The 21,434-nt window shown below is 40.9% G+C and overlaps 1 protein-coding gene across 1 annotated transcript in view; it reads right to left on the reverse strand.

The window, feature by feature from the left end:
- Nucleotides 1–21,201, reverse strand: part of TRIQK (triple QxxK/R motif containing) — a 42,853-nt gene extending 21,652 nt beyond the window's left edge. The window contains exons 1-3 of the mRNA XM_009490167.2: nucleotides 21,178–21,201; nucleotides 20,901–20,940; nucleotides 20,618–20,698 (exon numbers count right to left, since the gene is read on the reverse strand). Of these exons, the coding sequence (XP_009488442.2) occupies nucleotides 20,618–20,698; nucleotides 20,901–20,940; nucleotides 21,178–21,201 (145 nt within the window). The remainder of the gene's footprint in view (nucleotides 1–20,617; nucleotides 20,699–20,900; nucleotides 20,941–21,177) is intronic.
- Nucleotides 21,202–21,434: the final 233 nt, after the last annotated feature.

A 21,434-nucleotide genomic window follows, 5' to 3' on the forward strand; every position in this document is an offset into this window, starting at 1 on the left:
TGATGTTGGCTTTATAATTACTAGAGGTTAGCTCCAATAAAAGCTAGCCTGTGCTTAGGCAGGAAGGTAGAAAAATACTACTAATAGTTCTCCACTGAGAGCACTTAAAGACAATAAAGAAAAATATAGAGACTGATGACCAGGTCATCCAATTCAGTTGCTCACAATAAAGCATATCCATGTAACAGATGTTCCACAAAAGATCTTCTCTGTTCTTCTTATCCTCGCAACTACATAGCCAGAAATTTCTCCCATAGTCTTACATAAATTGCTTTTTTTTGACCTTAAACAGAACAGGAGCAACTGAGGTCACAGGAGAAGTCAAAGATTCCCTACTGGGGTATTTTTTTAGGGAAAAAACCCAACACACATGTAAATGATTACAAGACCGTGATCAAAAGGAAAGCAATACCTCCTTCCCTCTTTCTGCACCAAAGAAAACCCCTTCAACAGCCCTAGCCTATCTGAACCAGCAAGAAACTCTTCTAGACCACGTCTCTGGCAATAAGTTTAACCTCTTGAGCACATGAACAGAACCAAACCAAACACTACCTCAAAAATGTTTTCAATACCAGTCCTTTGAAATTTATTCCCAATCACTCTGGTGTATATCATGCTACTACCAGACAACATCACTGAGTCATTCACAACAGTGGTTGCTGACTAAGCACCACAATATCACCAAGTAGGAGAAATTTCTTCACGGAAAGGGTAGTCAAGCATTGGAACAGGCTGCCCAGAGAGGTGGTGGAGTCACCATCCCTGGAAGCGTTCAAAAAACGGGTAGATGTGGCACTTTGGGACATGGTTTAGTCTAGTCTAGCCTTGACTGGTTTAGTGTGGATTTGGTAGTGTAGGTTAATGGTTGGACTGGATGATCTTAAAGGTCTTTTCCAACCTAAACGATTCTATGATTCTATGACTCTTAAGTACTGTAATAATAATATTAAACTTTCTGGATAAAGGGCCAGTGGTGTTTCAGGAGAGGAGGATCTCTCTCCCTCTGCTGCAGTTAACCCCACACTACTTGACATGTCCAACCTTATTAGGCATCCTGGGCCTGTCCTTGGGGGATGTCACCATGGGACTGTGGCACCACATGCATCTGGAGTCATCCCTTCGTCCTGTGCCCCTGCTCCTCCATGAGCACCCTCCCGGGAGCCACAGACCTCCCCAACCAAACCTGGCCAGCTGTTCTGCTGTGGGACTTTGCTTAGAGGAGGGATGGGGACAGCTAGGCCAGGAAGGGAAGGACACAAGCTGTCACCCACAGCTTCCTTCTTCCCAGCTGGAACAGCGAGGTCTTGGGTGTGGCACAGAAAACCTGAGCAACTCGGGGCACGGACGAGGCCATATGAAACAGGGTACAGGACTTCCACTGCAGATACCACATTGCATCCACGTCTAACAGTTTCACAGTTTTCTGTTCTCACATACAATAGGATGGCAGTATTTGAACAGTATTAGTACATCACCCAGCATTAAATCATGTATCTGATTTCATGGAAAATGAAAAAAGCCTTGCGGCAAAGAAAGAACATTGACAAAGTCATACAATGAGCCAGGGACAGAGCCTTAGAGACAGTGCAGTGCAGGAGAAGCTAGGGTCACTCCTCTCTTAATGCCTGCCTTCTTCAGCTGAAATCCCTTTTAACATTAGCCTGCGTCCTTGCTGCCAAGATTAAAAACATTCTTTGCTTCAGATTGACTCACTATTAATTTGCCACTGGTCACAATGTGCTAAAGAAAAGCTTCCCAAGTCTGAACCAAACCAAGCCTGGACTGGAGCTAGAACTTGCAGGTAACAGACTAAATTTATGGATTTAGTCCAAGTATAGGATTCATGGCGTTCACCTAGGAGCGGAGAAGCTGCAAGAGCGGAGGGGGGACACCCTACGAACAATCACAGCTACATCACACTCCAAGGACAATGGCACAGTCTAAAAAGGGAAAGAGTGGGGCAAGGAATGAAAGACATCTGGGTGAAGAGACTCGCGTGAGGTCAGGCACCAGAAGTAATGGCACAACCGTGATCCTGAATGCCTTAACTCCTGATCCAGTGTCTTATCCAGTGGATAATGCTTTTCTCAGAATTGAAAATAAATTGGATGCTGTCTGCCAAGATGCAGTAATTCCTCACTAGTAAGTCATATCATTCTGGACCAGCTGTATATTACAAGACCATCCCAAAATACAAGTTGTAGTTTATTAATTCTGCCTAAGTAAAAGGTTTCCAGTAATACCGTCAGCATTTGCAGTTCTCACTTCAATGAAGCATATTGCAAAGGATGCTTTGTCAGACCTATATATCACTGTCACTCCAGGAGTCAATGCACTGACAGTCTTAGCAGAGGTGGATGTTACAGGATACTGTGAAAATGATTATATAAGATGGAAAAGCAGGTTATTGGAGTCTCACTCCAGCAATGCAGAAATCAGAGGCTTTTAATGGAATTAGCGGAGAAGGGAACGTCTCTTGTACACATCACCATTATCCCTTGGGATCCTAAAATTACTTGTGAGGAATAATCTCTCCAACTCACTCATAATTTTAGCACTCCTAAGAACTACATATCTTCAGTTCGCCCATAATTTAAACTTCTTTCCTTCAACAGAAACACCACCTGACAGGTCTTAACTACAAGTGAATGACAGCAATAGCAGCTTACTTAAAAGTGTAAAGGAAATGCATATTTATGAGCACCCAGAGTAATGGTTTATGGACCTCAGAACTAAAGGTGTAATAATGTCCTGAAGGCACATTAGGAGACAGAATTTTACCGTCAAAAGCCAAATTGGGCTAGAGCCAGTGATGAGATCCGTGTTTGTGTTAAGATAATAGGATAGAGGAGCCTGGCTAACTTTAAAATTTATCTTTATTTTCCCAGACATACTACTCCATCCTTTTCTTTTCTCTTTCTGAAGGCTCATAGAAAAGGAACTACATGTGAATGCATTCAGTGTATTAAAAGACGTAAAATAATGGCACCTTACTCCTGACTTCAGGACTGGACTGGCTGACTTACAGGTGAATGTCCAGTATGATTCACAAATACTGCAATCTTCAGTATATAATGAAGAATAGCTGGGCTTTACTTCACATCTTCTCTTTAGGCATATAAATCTGTCAAGTAACTTAAATGCTGCATTTTTCCGATCACTTCACTATCAGCGTGATGGTACTGAGTTTATCTGAGACCCTTTGATTTTATTTTGTCATTCGTACCACCATCAGTGCTCTGTTGATGTTTTAATGAATAAAGTCATTTGGTTTCAGTAATAGTATTATTTTGAACATGACTATATTATAAACAATAAATAGCAAAATACATGTATTAGGGCAATTTATTCAAAGAAACAAGGTCTGCTCCCAGCATCATTTTTTCGGAAACTTTTTTCCACAGGATGATCTTTTAAGTACGATACCTCTTGCAGGAAACGTACAAAAGCTGGAGAAACTGCTGAGGAAAATAGTCTATCATCTGGAAAAATATTCAGTTAGAGCAGATAAAGCATGGAGCTGTTTTCTATTCCTGAATCTTCCATAAAATTACTGTATGACCTTAGGAAATCTCTTTTCCTTGCAAGACTTTGGTACTCATCAAAAACTCTGAGATCCTGATCTAATGGTGTAATAGAAGTGAAAAACACTCATGAGTGTTATCTATTAGAGATGATTCTCTGATGGCCTATATTAATTTATTTTTAAAGATTTTAGAATTACATTTACAAATATAATGAGAAACAATTAAAAAAAGTACCTGAAAAAGTAACCGAATCTGCTAGTGACCCTTAAAGTCAATTTCTCATTCATTAAAAATGCGTGTTAAATATTTATAAATGCACACACAAAGCAATTTCAGTTCCTGGAATTAAAAGCATACAAAACTAAACAGAATTAAAGAGGAAACTAACTTTTAGCTATGCCTGTTTCCTCACAAACTGTTTATATGGGCACTGCTCTGATCACAAAGGTCCTACGTAACCCCACACCCCCTTCTGTCTTCCCTTGCTGAAGAAGTCCCTCTGTGTAGAGTCACCTAGTGTGGTCTAGCACGTGATACAGGACACAGAACTTCAGCCATGCACCATTAGGTGACCAATGACGTGGTCCTAGTTCAAGTGCATCTCCTGTGGGAAAGTCCTGATGTGCAGCATCAGCAGAGAAAATCCCCCACCTCCCGTGGTGGTGGGCTCCCAACAGACAGGACAGGTATTGCTCAGGACAGATGAGAGAGGTTATTTGTAAACTACCTGAACAGTTCTCTATTAATATTTCTTGCTCTGGTTGATTCTGTTCTTTAAACATACCAGAAAGGACACATTTATTACACATAGCATGCAGAGCGAAAAACAGTCAATATATGTCTTTTTCATTTTTCAGTTCCTCACAACCTAGAGGTTTATCTCACATTTGGAATGTATTGTTTTTCTCAGTGTCTCATTTTGTAGATAGATACATACAGAAACACAGAAAAAACACAAAACAAATCCACACACCCTCCCTATAGCCTGTTTTTCAACATTTCATTTCCTCAGAAAAAAAGAGACACAACTTTACTTTCAGTAACAACTCAGTCCTTATGACAGACATACTTTTCCTAGACCCAAGAAGAAGCCAGTGGATCTGATTATGTCAAGTTCTAAGAATTTAGCAAAGGGATTTTGCATATGCAGAATAGCAGACACTAAATTATTAAAATAAAATTACTGTAACAAACATTTGAGTGAAACATGCATGAAATGAAGATTTACATCGAGTTACTTAGTTCTTTTGGCGCAAAATCCAAAGGTGTGGCAGAAATACAATGCTAATTTAATGCTCATGTTCTAATCAGTAATTTTTTTTTCTTACAATAAAAGGGCTACAGAGTACAGCAAAAGGACTCACTGACAGTTCACTCCATGGTGTGCTAGTGCTTTATTTTTTATTGTTTTTCTCCACAGAAATATCATAGGAAAAATCTTTAGGCACCCACCTGTATTTTTAATACAGATATGGGTACTAGCAAGGTTCAAAGGCAGGCATTGAAAAGTCAAGGCATAAATATAAAGTTGTCTGCTCCTAACATATACACCAGAATACAGAATTCTATTAATTTTTATCATTTTATGATAATATATGCTGCACAGAAGCCCCTTCCTCTTTCAGTAGCTAAGTCAATATGGATAAGACTCACTGATCATGTTGTATGAAGTGTAGTAAATGAGGAGCGGGACCAATGGAAGATGACAAATGCATTTATGGTTAGGGTAATAGATGAGGAGCAGAACATCTTTTCATCTCTCAGCCACATGTTTTGGGTATGACCTTGGACAAGACATTCACATTTTGATTCATCAAATGTGCCAGCAGTCCTAAACAAGTCTTCCTTCTTTTGGGTTAGGAAAAGTGCAGAGATTTGATGAGGTAAAACATGGCAATAGTCTTACCTCATTCTTCTCTGAGGCCAGCAACCCACACCATGACCAATTGGCAGACTTAATTGATATGTCACTGTGATATGTTAGTGACCAATAGTCCACATAAATACATGCGCCTTGATCACTTTCTACCCCAGGTGTTTACCCAACTATAACCCACTAGCCCACGCATCGACCTATTCCAAGACATACTGGGAATGAAGTTCTTTCAATGCACCCCATACTGGTATGCGCTTCCAAGATCTTAATGCCAAAGATTTCAGTAATGCTTAGGGCTGCACACCCACATGAATGTCTTTCAAAACGTACTAAGCTAGGTTAAAATAAGTCTTAGAAAATGCCTGATTTTGCATATGCTGCTCAATAAATAAATAGATAGGTGGAGAAGGAAAACTCTACCTAAAGAAAGCACTTTTGCATATGCAGAATAGCAGACACTAAATTATTAAAACAAAATTACTATTACTTAAGTCAGCGATATATGCAGTGGAAACAGCCCATATTACCATGCCCTTATTCCACAGCTTTTGGCACCTGCTGTAAACTGTTTCCAAACTCTTCCTATTTACTTACTGAATGAAATATGTTCCCAGGCTCCTTGACAACCTACAAATACTATGTGTTTCTCTTTTCTGCCCCCCTGGAGATGAGCTAATTGCTAGAAGTATTTGGTATGAACCATTTTTCAGTTTCCTACTGACATTTTTTGATGACAAAAATGCCTGAGTCACATCCTGTCACATCCTACCAGTGTGACATGTTGCAACAGCTAGGGCCAAGGGGTGGCATAGGAAAGTCCTGTCAAAGGTGTACAACTGGGGATCCTCCAAGAAATTGCACACTATACTTACTATTAGACTGCAGTACTAGACTAATTAGTAGACAGTATTAGACAGTATTAGACTGAAGTACTGCACTTCTATAAAGTAAAGAACAAAAATAGCAGCAACACCAAATGCACACCCAGCAGTTTATTAAAAAACCCCACAAGCAAACAGGAAAAGATGGTGCTGTGGAAATGTTTTGATAGTTTCACCACGTTATGTTGAGAGCGCAGGCACTGAAAAACAAAGGTTAATGTTACAACAGAAATGTGCCCCTTTTCCCTTGTCTCTCCTTTCAGCCTGGACTTTCAGCATTAATTTCATATTCTCTTCAACAAAAAAGAAAAAGCCTGTGAAATTCAAGATTATGTTTTCAGTTCTCCTGAAATCTTGATTTTGGTGAAAATCCTCAGTATTAATTTTTCCACAAGTAAAACTACAGTCAGAAAGTTATGGTAATCCTTCCAAATGCATTTTCTAGCTATAAATACCTCAGAAAGCTGCTCCACTTCACAGTGAAACTTTGTCCATATGGAACATATGACTAGGAAGGACTTGGTGAACTACTGAAATCCAGTACTCTGTTAGTGAAGGCACCCATAGCATTCAGTTTTGTTCATAGAAAACGATCAGCTGAAAAAACAAGTTAGAGCTTTGGGGGTTTTTTTTTGTCTTTAGCACTACAAGTAGGACATTACTGAAGAAGCTCAACCTCCTATTGATAAGAAACTGCCTTCTAATTTCCATCTATGTTTCTTTACGGAAAATTTATACACAGTTACAGACTGGATATATATGGACTGTTGTCTTTCCCAAGTGTCTACTCTCAAAACATTCACTGAGAGGAACTGTATCTGTCTTAGTTTGTGTTCAGTTGTGCTAAACACGGCTCTTCTTGGTCATCCTAGTAGTTCTTTCAGCATCTCTTTTACTTTCGATTCATCTTTCTTAAACATGGGTGAGCAAAGCAGTACTCAGTAATTCAAACGCACTGTCTCCAGTGCCCTATTTAATGGCTTTAATATTTCTTACCTCTACTTTAAATACATACAAGGATAAATCACACTTTTTTTCATGACCATACTTTGGATGACCATCAGAAACAAGGGGACTTTTCCTCTAAGATTTCCAGCTGATGAACTGACAGCATTGGCATCGAGCTAGCTGGTCATCAAAGTAAAGATATAAGCCATGTTTTAAGATGCTGATGCAACCCACCCTGACATTCCCATATAGCGATGTATGAGAAGTACCATATCATTAGTCTTCTGTTTCTTCCTCTGCCCGTGCAAAGAAACATACTGAGCAACCCTGAGAACCTTTTCTGTGGTAGGACTCTATGCCAGTACCACTCTAAGCAAATATTCCCAACATTTCAGAAACAAATGAGAATAATGGCAGACAATGTCAGAATAATTCAGGATGGAAGGGACCTCTGGAGGTTACCTACTCTAACCAGAAGCTAGGCCAGGCTAACTTTGAAGTTAGAACACGTAGCCTAGGTCTTCGTACAATGCAGTTTCAAAAGATTTCCAGATATGGAAATGCCACAACTTCTCTGGGCAACCAGTACTGGTGTTTAGCCTCCTTTATTGTGAAACTTTTCCAAAATTATTACTGTTAGCAACATGCACAGTTCTTTGATAGTATTTTGATAACAGACAACAAACAAATCATGAAGAAACATAATAAGCCTTTCCAGTATCTAAATGTTATTCATTTTATCTTCACACTTACAGACTTGATTTTGCTCCCAGTTACAAGGATGAGCATCTGAAATAACTCTGCTAAATTCAGTAGTGTGATACCTGTCCCAAATATCCATCACCATAAAATCCAACCTTCCTACTCATGGCCTCTTGACTGTAGGAAGTGTTTCTCTTCAGACTAAAAATTACCTGAAAGGTAGCTGGATAAAGCAAAAAAGTTAACACCATTATGCTTTTTAATTTCTCTTTTTGCATCAGTGATAGAAGTAAGATGAGGAAGACAACCCTCTGTGGACTACATTTTTTTCTGCTTTTGCCATAGCCAAAGTATTTTATTTTCCCTCTCTCAACAGTACATGAAAGCACTTCCCCTTTTGTCCTTTTCATGATGATTACTCATCAGAATTTGAGAGTTTTCTCTACACAAACACAACAGGTCATATTTGCTTTTTCCATTAAGCCATTTGGACAGAAACTCTTCCATGGAATATATGCTATGAGGTCTGTGGTTTTCCAAGCTGCCTATCAAGATACACAGAGCCTCCTGTGTTACAGACATGAGTCTGATTTTCTTGTAACTCTACCAATCGTTTCCATCTGGTATTGTACTTAACAGGTTGATTTTCTGAGACACTTCACACTATGAAGTATGTTAAGGATTGTACCTTCAGTTCTATTTGATTTGCAATTTATTCAATGTTTCTCCCTGTGCAGTTCATTCTAGTTTGCACAGTCCCCATCTATTCCAGAAAAGACGCAGTGGACCGCAGCCTATCTTTTCTGGAAAAGTATTTCTTCAGAGATAATCCTACTAGTCACTTCACTCCATTTCTTTCTAATGTTCAGTAGGCAAAATACACTGTACTGTACCTGAACATTATGGGAAAGGCTGTGCCAAAAAAAGAACCGCATTCATTTTTTTTTTGTGCCTTCCACATATATGGAAAACAACATCATTGTTCACTGCAGACAGTGTACAATACCTCTAAAAATACATGTATTTAAACTATCATAGTTATTATTCATAAAGTAATTCAGCCAGTAGGACTGATCTGACCTACAGAGGCCACTGGACTAAAATCAAAAGTGATTCCAAGAAGTTCCGGGAAGCCTACGCAGGAAGAGAATCCTTCTTACACTTCCTAATTTGTTCAATCTGCATGTTATACGGAATAAAGACTCTGTCTAGCCTCACTCGAGGTGTGGCTTGGCTTTGCAATATGTTCAACAGCAATACTGGCTTATGGCACTTGTTGGCCTGAGTTTTGCCACGCATTTCAGTCCCTGCAGTGTGCTGTCCTGCTCTTCAATGCGTATTAGCTCAGTTTGTGCATGCAGCCAGATGATGAAGCAGATTAGGGAATTGATTCATCTGAAAAACTGCCCAGCACATCTTTTTCTTCAAGCTGGATCAAAATGGCATACAAACAGCTGTGCCATCCCAGAGGATGGTATAGTAATACACTGTGACATGGGAACAGGAACAAGTAGAGAGAGGTAGGTGTTGCTAAAGGTCACTTTGTAATGTCAAACTGTACCCTCTGGCTATCTGGTTGCTGGTATACCAACATAGTATACAACGCCAATAGGAACTGGAAGTCAATGGTCCGCACCCTCCAGTTGTTACAACAGTCCCTGGCACAGTTTGTGCCCAGAGCAGCCCTTTCCCAAGCAATTGCTATACATGGCTCAAGAGTTAACACAGGCCTGGAGCAATTTTCAACAGGCAGTCTGCAAGCAGCCACTCTGTTTTAGAGATAAAACAGTTTAACAGTATGGTCAGGGTCATCTGATGCCAGCTGGCCCCTGTGCCAGAAAGCAGTAGCAGGCTTGTTTAACCCACAAGTGCAGACATGAATCACCAGCCCAAACTTTGTCAAAGAGAAGCCTACAGAGGTGTTTCTTACACATCCCCACTCAATGCTGGCAAAACTCCTAGGAGGCCCCACCTGCATTCTACTTTTACTTAAAACTTCTTCCAGCTCTTCAGTGACAGTGCCTGAAGGTCCCTCAGGCCAGGTCTACACAAACAGTTGCACACTCATTCTGCCTGTGACGTGAACTGGTTAGGTGCAAGACAGCTTCAAATCAGGAGATGCACTGCCATAGTACACAGCACCGTGGCCACGTTAATTAGCGCTGCTATGAGGCAGGTCAACACGAACAGTATGCTCAAGAGGTCCAACGCTGAGGGATTTAACGCATCCTCTGAGTTCAGACTCAGAGGCAGCTGACAAGAGCTTCAGTGAATCTGGGCCATGCTCTCATCAGTATACCGTAACCTTGAGCTGAAGGGACCATGTCTAATGGTGAGGCACTGTTTCACTCCATATGCTAGTTCATTATCCAGCTCCTCTCTGTTTTGACTGCCAACAAATAATGATGTTTTCTAACACTTCTCCACTAGGAACTGAATGCACAAACATCGCATCATAAATGCCACCCAACATCTGCCAGGCAGTTACCATCTTCCCACGACTATCACCTAGGCTGAACCTGAGCAAGTGATTTAGTGACGAGCTGTGTCAAAGCCTCTTACCTATCACACCCTAGATCATCCAAACCCCAATTCTTATGAACAAGAAAGCCCACAGGTATTTGGTTAAAATACCATAGGAAAATTAATTCTAACAAAAAACTCTATGCATTCTAAAATTACTCTTACTTTGTTAACAAAAAATCAAATATCACAACTGAGGATATCAGTATCGCTACAAATCTTACAGCAGCAATGCAGATATGGTGATAATGATAAGATATTCACAGAAAATAAACTAAGGAAAAGGCAGGCTTTTTCCACCTTTCCTCTTTAACAGGCAGTCAAAACTCTTGAAAATATTATTATTTAATATATGAGTTATTTTAGAATAGTACCAATAGCTTAGCAGAGCAAAACTCACTCAGTTGGTCTCATGGTAAACAGGGTACCTATGTAGCTGGGATGACGACAAGGACCAGATTTCAAGTAAAGTATTTCAGAGATTAAACAACATATTAGTGGCTTGCCTTATACTATCTGTAAATTTATTGACTGCAACCAGAGTGCTCAATCAGGGCAGAGGATTTGATTTCCCACACTCCACTTCTTATTGTAGAGCTCTTTGTTCACTTCATGGTGCTTTGCTGTACTGATCCAACTGCTACACAAATGAAACATCTCAAAATAACTTTGAATGTGTGAATACTTTCAATAGTGCTTATTTTTAATCAGCCTGTACTATTGAGTAAAAGCAAGAGCTAGTCGCATGATGTTTGTGATTTCTGTAACTGTAATTCAAATTAAGCAATTGCCTTTCTATATTTTCATTCTAGCAGTCTGAGCTTACTAAGATCATTCTCCTGCTGCCCTGTTACTTCATTTCCCATCCAACACTTAAAGCCTGCAAGTAATATGTAGGGCCTAGCAGACAATCCCATAAATAGTTTAAGACCTTGAAAACCACAATGTAGCCAGTTCCTAACTTTTTTCCAAAATAAGGCATAATAGATGCAAAAGCTCCCACTAAAAAATATTTTTAATACAAACCAGTTACAGAAATCCCTGACAACATGCAATTAATGGACCACATGACAGCAAGCACCAATGTGAACAAATTCATTGCAAAAGCCAGATTACTGTTCTATAGTCATGCTTACCCTGAACACAGACATCTAACACATTTCTAAGGCCATAAATAGGTGCAATACCTGCTGAACTACATAATGCACATGGTCACGTCCTGAGGCATGAAATACAAAAGTCCCTTCAGTTAAACCTCTTGAATTGAGCCAAGGGGACTCTATGCCTTTCTTCTTAGACCAGTACCCCCTGCAATGCTCACCAGACTCCTTGCTTCCTTCATTTCTGCTAGTCCAGACTGTGGAGGAGCAGCAGAGGTTTAACAGACTGCCACCCTCCATTGCGGGACAATGGCTGGATAAAACTTAACTGCATCAAAAAAAGAGTGCTACATCTTACAGCATTGTAACTGAAGAAATACAGTTACAACTATGCATTACGGCCACCTTAAACACCTATCAAGCACATCTTTATAGATGCATGTGCACTGGGCATTTCATTCTTATGCCTTCTGCGCTGCTGCCTTGTGATGAAGTACAGAAAACAGATTTGTATTTCACTGCCCAACTCTCCTTGCATTTATATTGACATAGTATTAACTACAAATATAAGCACATGAACCACACGCAGAGAACGCATATATATGAACATTGTATACACAGAAAAATTATGTCTGACATTTTTTAGAATGGGTGTCTAAAGTTAGACTTACAGACTCACACTGAGATACGAGTACTTTTAAGTCTACCCTTCACACATAGAGCTAAGATTTTCAAAGCCTGGTGAAGGAATTTCTAAAAATGTTAAACTGCTCTGCCTCTGAATGCAATACATACATGCTTATGTGTCTATAGTGAAATTTTTATGTGTTTTGGAGAGGATGCGAAGAAGTTGTTTTAGGTTGATTTTTTTGACTGCAGAAGTGAATCCATTGAAGAATGGATCAGAAGCTGAGAGTAAGTACAAGCACAAATATGTATCATTGCAAGAGCCCTGTAGACACCAGATAACTTACAGGAATTGCAAGTGCTTGAAATAGCACCATGCTGAAATGCAGTTCAGCAATCGGAAACAGCGTGTCAAATTTCACTCTCATTTACACCTATAAAAAAATTCATAGCAACTCCACTGAGTGAAATGGTGATATTGTTGATGAGACTAAAATAAGAGCAGACTATGGGCCTCCATCTGTATAAAAGTACTAAACAAATGTAGTATAAACGTATAGTAAAAGTAGTATAATCAAAAAAGTTCAAAAGAAACTCTAGGCCTTTGCTGTGGAGAGGGGATGGGAGCCAAGGGTTAGATACACCACCTTCCTCCTCGGCACCTCTGCACGGTGCACGTACACACTCCCACAGCCCCCTGGCTCTGCAGCCGCCCCTCCCGCCCCATGAAATACAAAAGTCCCTTCAGTTAAACCTCTTGAATTGAGCCAAGGGGACTCTATGCCTTTCTTCTTAGACCAGTACCCCCTGCAATGCTCACCAGACTCCTTGCTTCCTTCATTTCTGCTAGTCCAGACTGTGGAGGAGCAGCAGAGGTTTAACAGACTGCCACCCTCCATTGCGGGACAATGGCTGGATAAAACTTAACTGCATCAAAAAAAGAGTGCTACATCTTTTATTTTACAAAATCTGTAATTATCTGTAATTAAATAATATCCACGCAAACACAAGTACATATCCAGATCTACCATCACCTTTTATGCTCTAAGCCAAGGCAATAAAACATAGCTTTACTGCTTTGGACTTTAAAAAATAAGTGATCACATACTGTATGTGCCTAAAATCCACCATCAGCCTCCACAGAACATATTTAAAAACATCCCAATCGTCACAAAATGTGGATTAAATTAGTACAGCCAGACCAGGCTTCACTTTACAGCAGTGTTTTTTCCTCAGCTGCTCCTGCTTTAGATTCCAAGAAGCGATGCCACTGGCACAGAACTGAAATCAAACCAGCAATCACTGACCAAAAGATCTAGTTCAATTTTTGTGACAAAGAAATCCATTCTTCATAAAACCTCCTCCCAAACAAAAGAAAAAGGACTACACGTGGTATCCGTGGCATATCACTCTAAAGTACAAAACTCAGCACGGGAAAAGATTCCAAAACTTGCCAACAGTCACACATAATAGCAAAAGGAGGGTTTTTTCCCTACTTCTCTTTATTATGTGCTTAATAGTACATTTTTATTAGAAAAATTCAAGAGAGTAAATGTAATGTTCCACATGCAAAAAAAAAAGGGCATGCGTGGTGCACTGGAACTGCCTATTTCTTCAGTTGTTTTTACACTCTAAGTAAACAGTAAGAGAGGTCTCTTCCCTTTTTGTCTCAACTTAGAATAGCAACTATTTGTTTCTGTACTCTTCCCCTCCCTACCCTTCCCCCAATAACTAGGTGGCTGATATCAAATATGGGGAAAAAAAAGATGACTAATTAAAAAAATAGGGTGGAGAATTTTCCTTCCATTGACAGCAGTCCTGCTACATCTTTGCTCGTGACGGTGGAGAGCAATCTCGATGATGCAAATGCTGCCTTCTGGTCCTGTGCCTTTTCATAACAGACAAAAGATACAGGAATTCCTGTTTTGTGACAAATGGTGCGATTTTGAAATCTTCAGCACAAATTCAGTCCAAACGTTTTTTGTTGTTGCTGCTGTTGCTGTTGTTTCAGAAATGAAATCTAAAATTTTGATGCTGATAACAAACATTTCCTGATCCAAAACAAAACAAAACAATCACATTTCACTTCAAAGTATGCAATATATTTCAGAAGAAAGTAACAAAATGTAACAGTTTTCCTTTTTTTCGGCTGGAAAGGAAGACTGCTAGTGGCCAGTTTGATTTGAGTATGTAATGGCGCTACTCAGGATAAGGAAGGCAGAGGGACATTAACTCTGTAAAAAAAAAATAGAGGTGAACAGTAACAGAAAACGGAGAAAAAGGTGAGGTGGCAGAGAGTAAAGAAACTTCTTTTAGGAGCGGGGCAAGTGGAGATGGCACTCTGCCACAAGAAGGGCTTCCCTCTGGAGACAGGAGGCAACAGGTCCATGCTCACGACTGAGCTGGCAGCTGGAGGGGGGAATCCCAGAGACATTCTTGCTGCTGCTTGTCCCCACCCATTCATCATCCACCCACCCACCCATCTTGCCAAGGTCTATTCCTTCATATCGTCCGTGCAACCGTATTACCACAACCGACTCCTGGTTTGGGGGACTGGGACTGCTTTCCTTCGCAATCACCCCTCTGAGAGCTGAGCTACCCTGCGCAGGAGGCTGGGAGGCAACAGAGCCCAGCTCTGCCCACCACGCTCGTGCTGAGAAGCAAGCTCTTCTCCATCCCATCAGGGCTACAGTGGGACCACAACCCTTGGCGCTAGGATGAGGTGCCTTTCTTGTGGGCAAGCCACCAGCTCCCCGCACTGTGGAGTTTTAAAAAAGGGGCGACTTTACCCATAGGGTTTTATCTGTTGGTTCAGGTGGGCAGTTCTCTCTCCCCTCCTGCACTGCTACAGCTGGGGTCTGAGGACTCCCACCCAGTCCCCTTCACTGCCCCATCGCTCTGCGTGTGCTATGCCAATGAGCACCGCCTCCACCACCGAGCCATCATGCTCAGCCTAGCACCTTGCGCTTTCTAAAACAAAAAGAGAATTTATTTTCATTCATAATTTCTACTCCTTCCCGAGGGATGCGAGGAGCTTTGTTTACTCCAGAGATCCCCTGGGCTATGCCTATATAAGCTCCAGCCCCTAAAGGATCAAGCCGGCAAGTCAGAAGACACAGAGCAGACAATAAGCAGACCTCTGAGTCTACAAATTGGAGGTTGAATGATTGGCAAACAACCTCTCCTCATGAAAAATTATGCTACAGCAACACAATAGTAATGGGAGCCAAAAGTATGTCTATTCCTGATTTGTAGACCAGGTTTTAGTTATGCTATAATCCTCTCAGTATGCCTGCTTAGGATCCCGCAATCACACGAGTCATGAACACTACCCACAAATCCTGCGGCTTCCATGCCGAGCAAGCGACACACCAGATGAAGAAGGATGGAAAATATACATGTGGAATTGTTCTGGGAACTTAAAGCACACATAACAGTAAACAAAGCAAATATGGTGCAAAACCTGTTGCTATTTTCACAGCATTTGCGGAGCAAAGCTGCATAAAAGCAGAAAGATGCATACTGCCTCACACCTTTCCTCCAATCCCAGCAAATTAAGCACAGCAGCACAAACAGCAGCAGTGAGAAGGAAACGCTATGCAGAAGAGCTGCCCCATTTGCTGCTGCACTGCAGGTATATGTTTGGGTATGTGAGAGAGAGCTGAATAAAGAGCGTTAAAATTACTTTTCCTCGTGCCTCCTCCAGAGCCTCGGCTGCTCACAGGGAACTGAATGGGGAGAGATTCCCTTGGCGCCGTTCTCCCTCCTCCAGGCACAGTCTAAGCCAGTTTGAAAAGGTTACTGCTGTAGTTCCCTGTCCCACTTGGGGACAGCCTTCACGAAGCCAGTGCCAGTTTTGTCTGATAACTAAAATGCTGCCTCTGCTCCCCGCGGAAAAGGCAGTGCCGCTGTCGGATACTGGAGCTCTTGCTGAACGAGAGGCACTACAGACGAATTTTGGCTGGTGGCAGGAGAGGTGGCCGAACGCCAGCTGACAGAGAAGAGCAATATCAATCTCTATGCTGGGGGAATCCTCTGAAAATGCTACTGAAGCAAACAGCAACTGCTAACAGCACAGCGGCAAACAAGACATGAGCGATCCTGAGCTCACGGAGGAGAGAAAAAGGCAAACGCCTGAACTGAAGTGATCAACATGAACTTGAACCATGGCACAGGGCAAACATGTGGTATGCCGTATGGAAACTCAGAACAAAACAGAAAGCTTGGAACAAAATGAAATTAAAAATCTGCTTTTATTTCAAATTACTCCACTAAACATCTAACTGAAAATTGTGTTGAAGTTGACGTGACTTTGTGACATGTTGTTCCTTGAAGACTGCCATTTTCCATCAAAAAAAAAAGGTAATAAAAACATTTCAGTCTGGTTACCTTCTATTCAGCAGGGCTAGAAAACATTAAATCATGAGCTAAAAAATAACGCCGCACCATTAGTCAGCAAGAGATAGCTGTTCAGTTAGCATCCATCATAATATTTTCAAGAACCCATAGATACCAAACGCCTGGAAAGGAAGGACTGCAATCACTCCAAACATGGATTTAGAACTTTAAAAGGGTTTGAAAAATTAATTTTTGTAAAGACAGGCCCCATGCATGTCTCATCCTTTTGCCCACTGTTTCTAGATATAACCTGTCTGGGAAAGGGTGATCAAACGTCCATCTCCAAAACAGATGAGCCTTCTGTCTCTTCTCCTACGAACAAGAATGACCCTCCCATAAGCTACACAGTCCTGGAGTATGACGGCATTCTGTATTCTGGGAGGCCTTCCACTGAACAGCCTCACACTAACGCATCCCTGCAGAAGTACCTAAGCTGCCAAATCTAGGGCTTATTTGACAAACTGATTTTAAGAAAAAATTGAAATTCTTCCTGTATAATTTCTAATAAGTATCTGAATTAAATCAGATCATGAAGAATTAGATCAAGGGGAGTTAAAACTAAGGATCTGGAGCATCTCTTCTATGAGGAAAGTGTGAGAGACCTGGGAATGTTTACCCAGAAGAAGAGAAGGCTCAGGGGAGACCTCATCAATGTATATAAATATCGGAAGGGAGGGTGCAAACAGGACAGAGCTAGGGTCTTCTCAGTGCCCAGTGACAGGACCAGAGGCAAACGGCACACACTGAAACACATAAGGAAAAAAAACTTTTTACTTTGAGGGTGGTCAAACACAGGAACAGGTTGTCCAGAGAGGTTGTGGAGTTCCCCTCCTTGGAGATACTCAAAAGCCATCTGGACACTGTCCTGGGCAACTGGCTGTAGGTGGCCCTGCTTGAGCAGGGTTTTTCGACCAGATGACCTCCAGAGGTCCCTGCCAACCTCAACCACTCTGTGATTCTGTGATAAACAGATGAATTATCATCACTGTTGTGGTTTAACCCGGCAGGCAGCTAAACACCACAGAGCCGTTTGCTCACTTGCTCCCCCCCCAGTGAGATGGGGGAGAGAATCGGGGGAAAAAAGAAAAAAGAAGTAACATTCGTGGGTTGAGATAAAGACAGTTTAATAGGACAGCAAAGGAAGGGAAAATAATAATAATAATAATAATAGAAGAATATACAAATTAAGTGATGCACAATGCAATTGCTCACCACCCACTGACCAACGCCCAGCCAGTCCCCGAGCAGCGACCGCTGCCCCCCAGCCAACCCTCCCCCAGTTTATATACTGAACATGACGCCATATGGTATGGAATAGCCCTTCAGCCAGCTGGGGTCAGCTGTCCTGGCTGTGCTCTCTCCCAGTTTCTTGTGCACCTGGCAGAGCATGGGGAGCTGAAAAGTCCTTGACTAGTGTAAGCACTACTTAGCAACAACTAAAACATCAGTGTGTTATCAACATTCTTCTCATACTAAATTCAAAACGCAGCACTATACCAGCTACTAGAAGGAAAAAAAAAACCAACTCTATCCCAGCCGAAACCAGGACAATCACTTATGCAAAACTATACAAAAAGAAAAAAAAAATAATCAAGAAGTAATAGCAAAAAGATTAAAGATTTCCATATTCACTATGGCAAGATAAGTTCTTTATTGGACAGTATTTGTCAATAATACACCTATTTGTCCTATATACACCTAAATGCATAATGAGACTAGAGGGATAGCTCCATTAAGCTCAGCTACCAGGTCTAAAGCTAGCCCAAAATGCTTATACGTAAAACCCAAACACGCCCGCAACATTACAGTATAAAACCATATCCATAAATTTTCAACTCCCGCCTCTCACATTCATAAGTTCACTGGTGAGATCAGAGAACTAATTTCCACTGGCAAACTCTGTGCCTATATCAGTGAATGACCAGAGTGGGAGCTGAAACAGCCATCATCAGAGCAAAAGGCGATGGATAGTCTATTTTAGTTCTTGCTCTCTGTCCTCTAAGGAATACTACAATCACAGAAACACCTCCTAGGCTACATAGTTTATTTGCCTGCCAGTGTGAGATTCTTTCCTATGATAATTTTTAACACTTGTTTTTGCCAAGTTAAGAGCAATGCGTCGCATCTGAGGAAAATGAGCTTATTATGAGACCCCTCAGACACTGTATCTTGCTGTACCAAGTGGATCGCAGTGCTGCATCATATAACATGGAAGGTGTCAAAGTGTTCAGACAACATGCTAGCCCAAAAACAGAGAGTCAGCTACATAACAGGATCCCTCAGAGTGCTGGGCCCCAATACAAATACTCCTGCCCCCAGTGTCCTCTCCCCTGCTCAAGGCACAGCTGATCAGTCCAGGCATCTCACAGGTATGAGATGTGCAACCATGGTGCTGCATGGTAGTAATATGCAAGAAATAGCCCAAGCTGTGAAAAAGCAGGAGGTAATTTTGTGAGTGTCATACTTAGATGCAGCTTTACACACCCCTGGTGCTCCAGCAGCCCAGCCTGCTCTGCAGGGATCCCGCTGGAGATCACCAGTCTCTTTCACCCTGACAGAACTTCAAAAAACAACTCCAACCGTGATCACCTGAAGGCATTCACAAGAGGAAGAAAAGCAACCCTAAAGGACATGGCTGAAAAAGAAGTGACCGCGATGAAAAACATGTGGAGAAAATGCCAGAAGGCTGATGCAATCATCCTCTCTCCAAACACACAGTTATATGGGATGAGTTGTCCTGAAGATGAGCTGCAGGGCTCCCACTTCTCACCAAACCTATTTGGGTGAAATATTCGCGGTGTCATCTTCTGCTGGGTAATAGTTTCCTTGCAAGGTTTTCTACACAAAAACTAAATCGCACAAAAGCAGAGAGCCCATCTATTTAAACATTTTTCCAGTATATCTGCTTCCCATCTGTAAAGGTACTCAGAATTTTTCAGCCATGTTTCTAACCATCTCAGAGAATGAACTGAGGAAGTCAGCCACACAAACTGCCCAAGATTAGGAAATATAGAGCATTTCACAGCTGTCTAAAGCAAATAAAATACAAAACAGTCCCTTACTTTCAACTTTAAATGCAGAAAAGACCATTAGAACAGTTATATTAAAATAATAAGGCAGCACTAAAAAAATTAAGACATGATAAAAATAAGATTGTTCACATACCCCTAGCTCTTTCACCATGAGAATGTACATTATAAACAGCCTTTTTTCCCCAGACACTTGCTGGTTTTCTGCATATTTAAACACAGATGTGGGTGCTTAGCAACTGTAAAACAAAGTCATTTACTTAAATAACTGAGTATAGATTAAGGTACTTCATTTTATATACGTATTTTTAAAATATTGTGTCTGTTTTATAATATTATTTAACACCTAGAGAGACAGAATCGTCATATATGGATTCCAAAAGAAGTCACTTACCTTTGCATTTAAGTGAAGAAATAGGGATTTGAGTGTGCTATGTAGGTATCTGCGTGAGTGTACATGTGTGTATTCGTGTGTGTGCATGTGCGTACTTTGCATACCAAGTTACCTACATATACAATGGGTAAGAACAGAAAAAGACCTAGGAAAATAAACGATTAACATGCTAAAAGTATTCCATTAGTGTAAGAAGAAATGCAGTTATACAACATTAAGGTCTGTATCATGCAGTGTATCAAAAATTGTTATGAAGCAAGAAGAGTGTTTTGTTAGAAATATTCTAAACTGGAGACAAAAAGGAAAATCAGGAAAGTTCCAACAGTTCAGAAACATCGTGGAGCCACTGCACTGCAGTATTTCACTAGTATTTCCAAACACAGAGCATGGACTTTTTCAAGTTACTCAAAACACTGTCTTCATAAAAGGTTTTGGTGAATGAATTACTCAACAGCATATAAAAAACGTTTCCCTGAAGCATGCATTATTTTGCACCACTCGCAAGCAAAACAAAGTTTTTGAAAAGGAATAATACATTTTTTTACACTAACTGGTCTGGTTGAAAAAAAACAGACTTTTTTAAGCACACAAACTTTTCTTCAGATCTCTTACCTATTTGTTTCCTGTACTGGTCAACAGGAGTCCTTGCTGTAGAAGCATCTTTTCTACCCATTGTTTTCAATCCAAAAATCACTGTCAGTATCAAAAAAAAAAAAAAAGGCATTATTCCTAAATAAGTTACTAAGAAAATCAATGACTTGTAACATCAGAAAAAAACGGTAACAAGCAACATTTACATGATTATACACAAAGACATAAGCCTTCCCAGAGTACAATGAGACATCGGAGTTAATCATCACTATTCTGAAGACTATTAGATAAATTCTAAACATACCTTTTTCCCCATTGCATGGGTTATTAACATTACAGAATGCCTGTTAGTTTGAATAAAAAAAAGAAAAAAAAAGGATTTAAATTGATTGCACTGTAATTCAGCGTTTGGTACCACTGAATTACATTCCTATATAATTTTTTTCTTTAGTAAACCAGGGAGTGAATGTAGTATTGTGAGCTGCTTCTATTGTTGGCAAACACATTTACACGGTGCCTGGGAGTCTGAGGCGGGACTAGGCATGTGTGCATCCACAGGTGTAACTGCTCAGGAAACCCACCTGCAGACGCAGCCCTCCAGCCATCCTGAGCAAAAGAGAGGAACAGATACCTAAAACATGGATACCTAAAACCCCACACTCTCCTGCCTTCCCGTCACGGGCTCTAGAGATGTGCAAATGAACAGAAAGTGGAGAATAAAGGTGAGAGCTGGGGCTGTGCCCATTTTACACCTCTCAGCCAAAGTACTGAGAGTTTAAGTCACCTTCCATGCATTTAGGTAACAACCATCCTGGCTCTCGAATGGGCTCCTCACAGC

The sequence above is a fragment of the Pelecanus crispus genome, chromosome 2 (assembly GCF_030463565.1).
Source record: "Pelecanus crispus isolate bPelCri1 chromosome 2, bPelCri1.pri, whole genome shotgun sequence".
Lineage (NCBI taxonomy): Eukaryota > Metazoa > Chordata > Aves > Pelecaniformes > Pelecanidae > Pelecanus > Pelecanus crispus.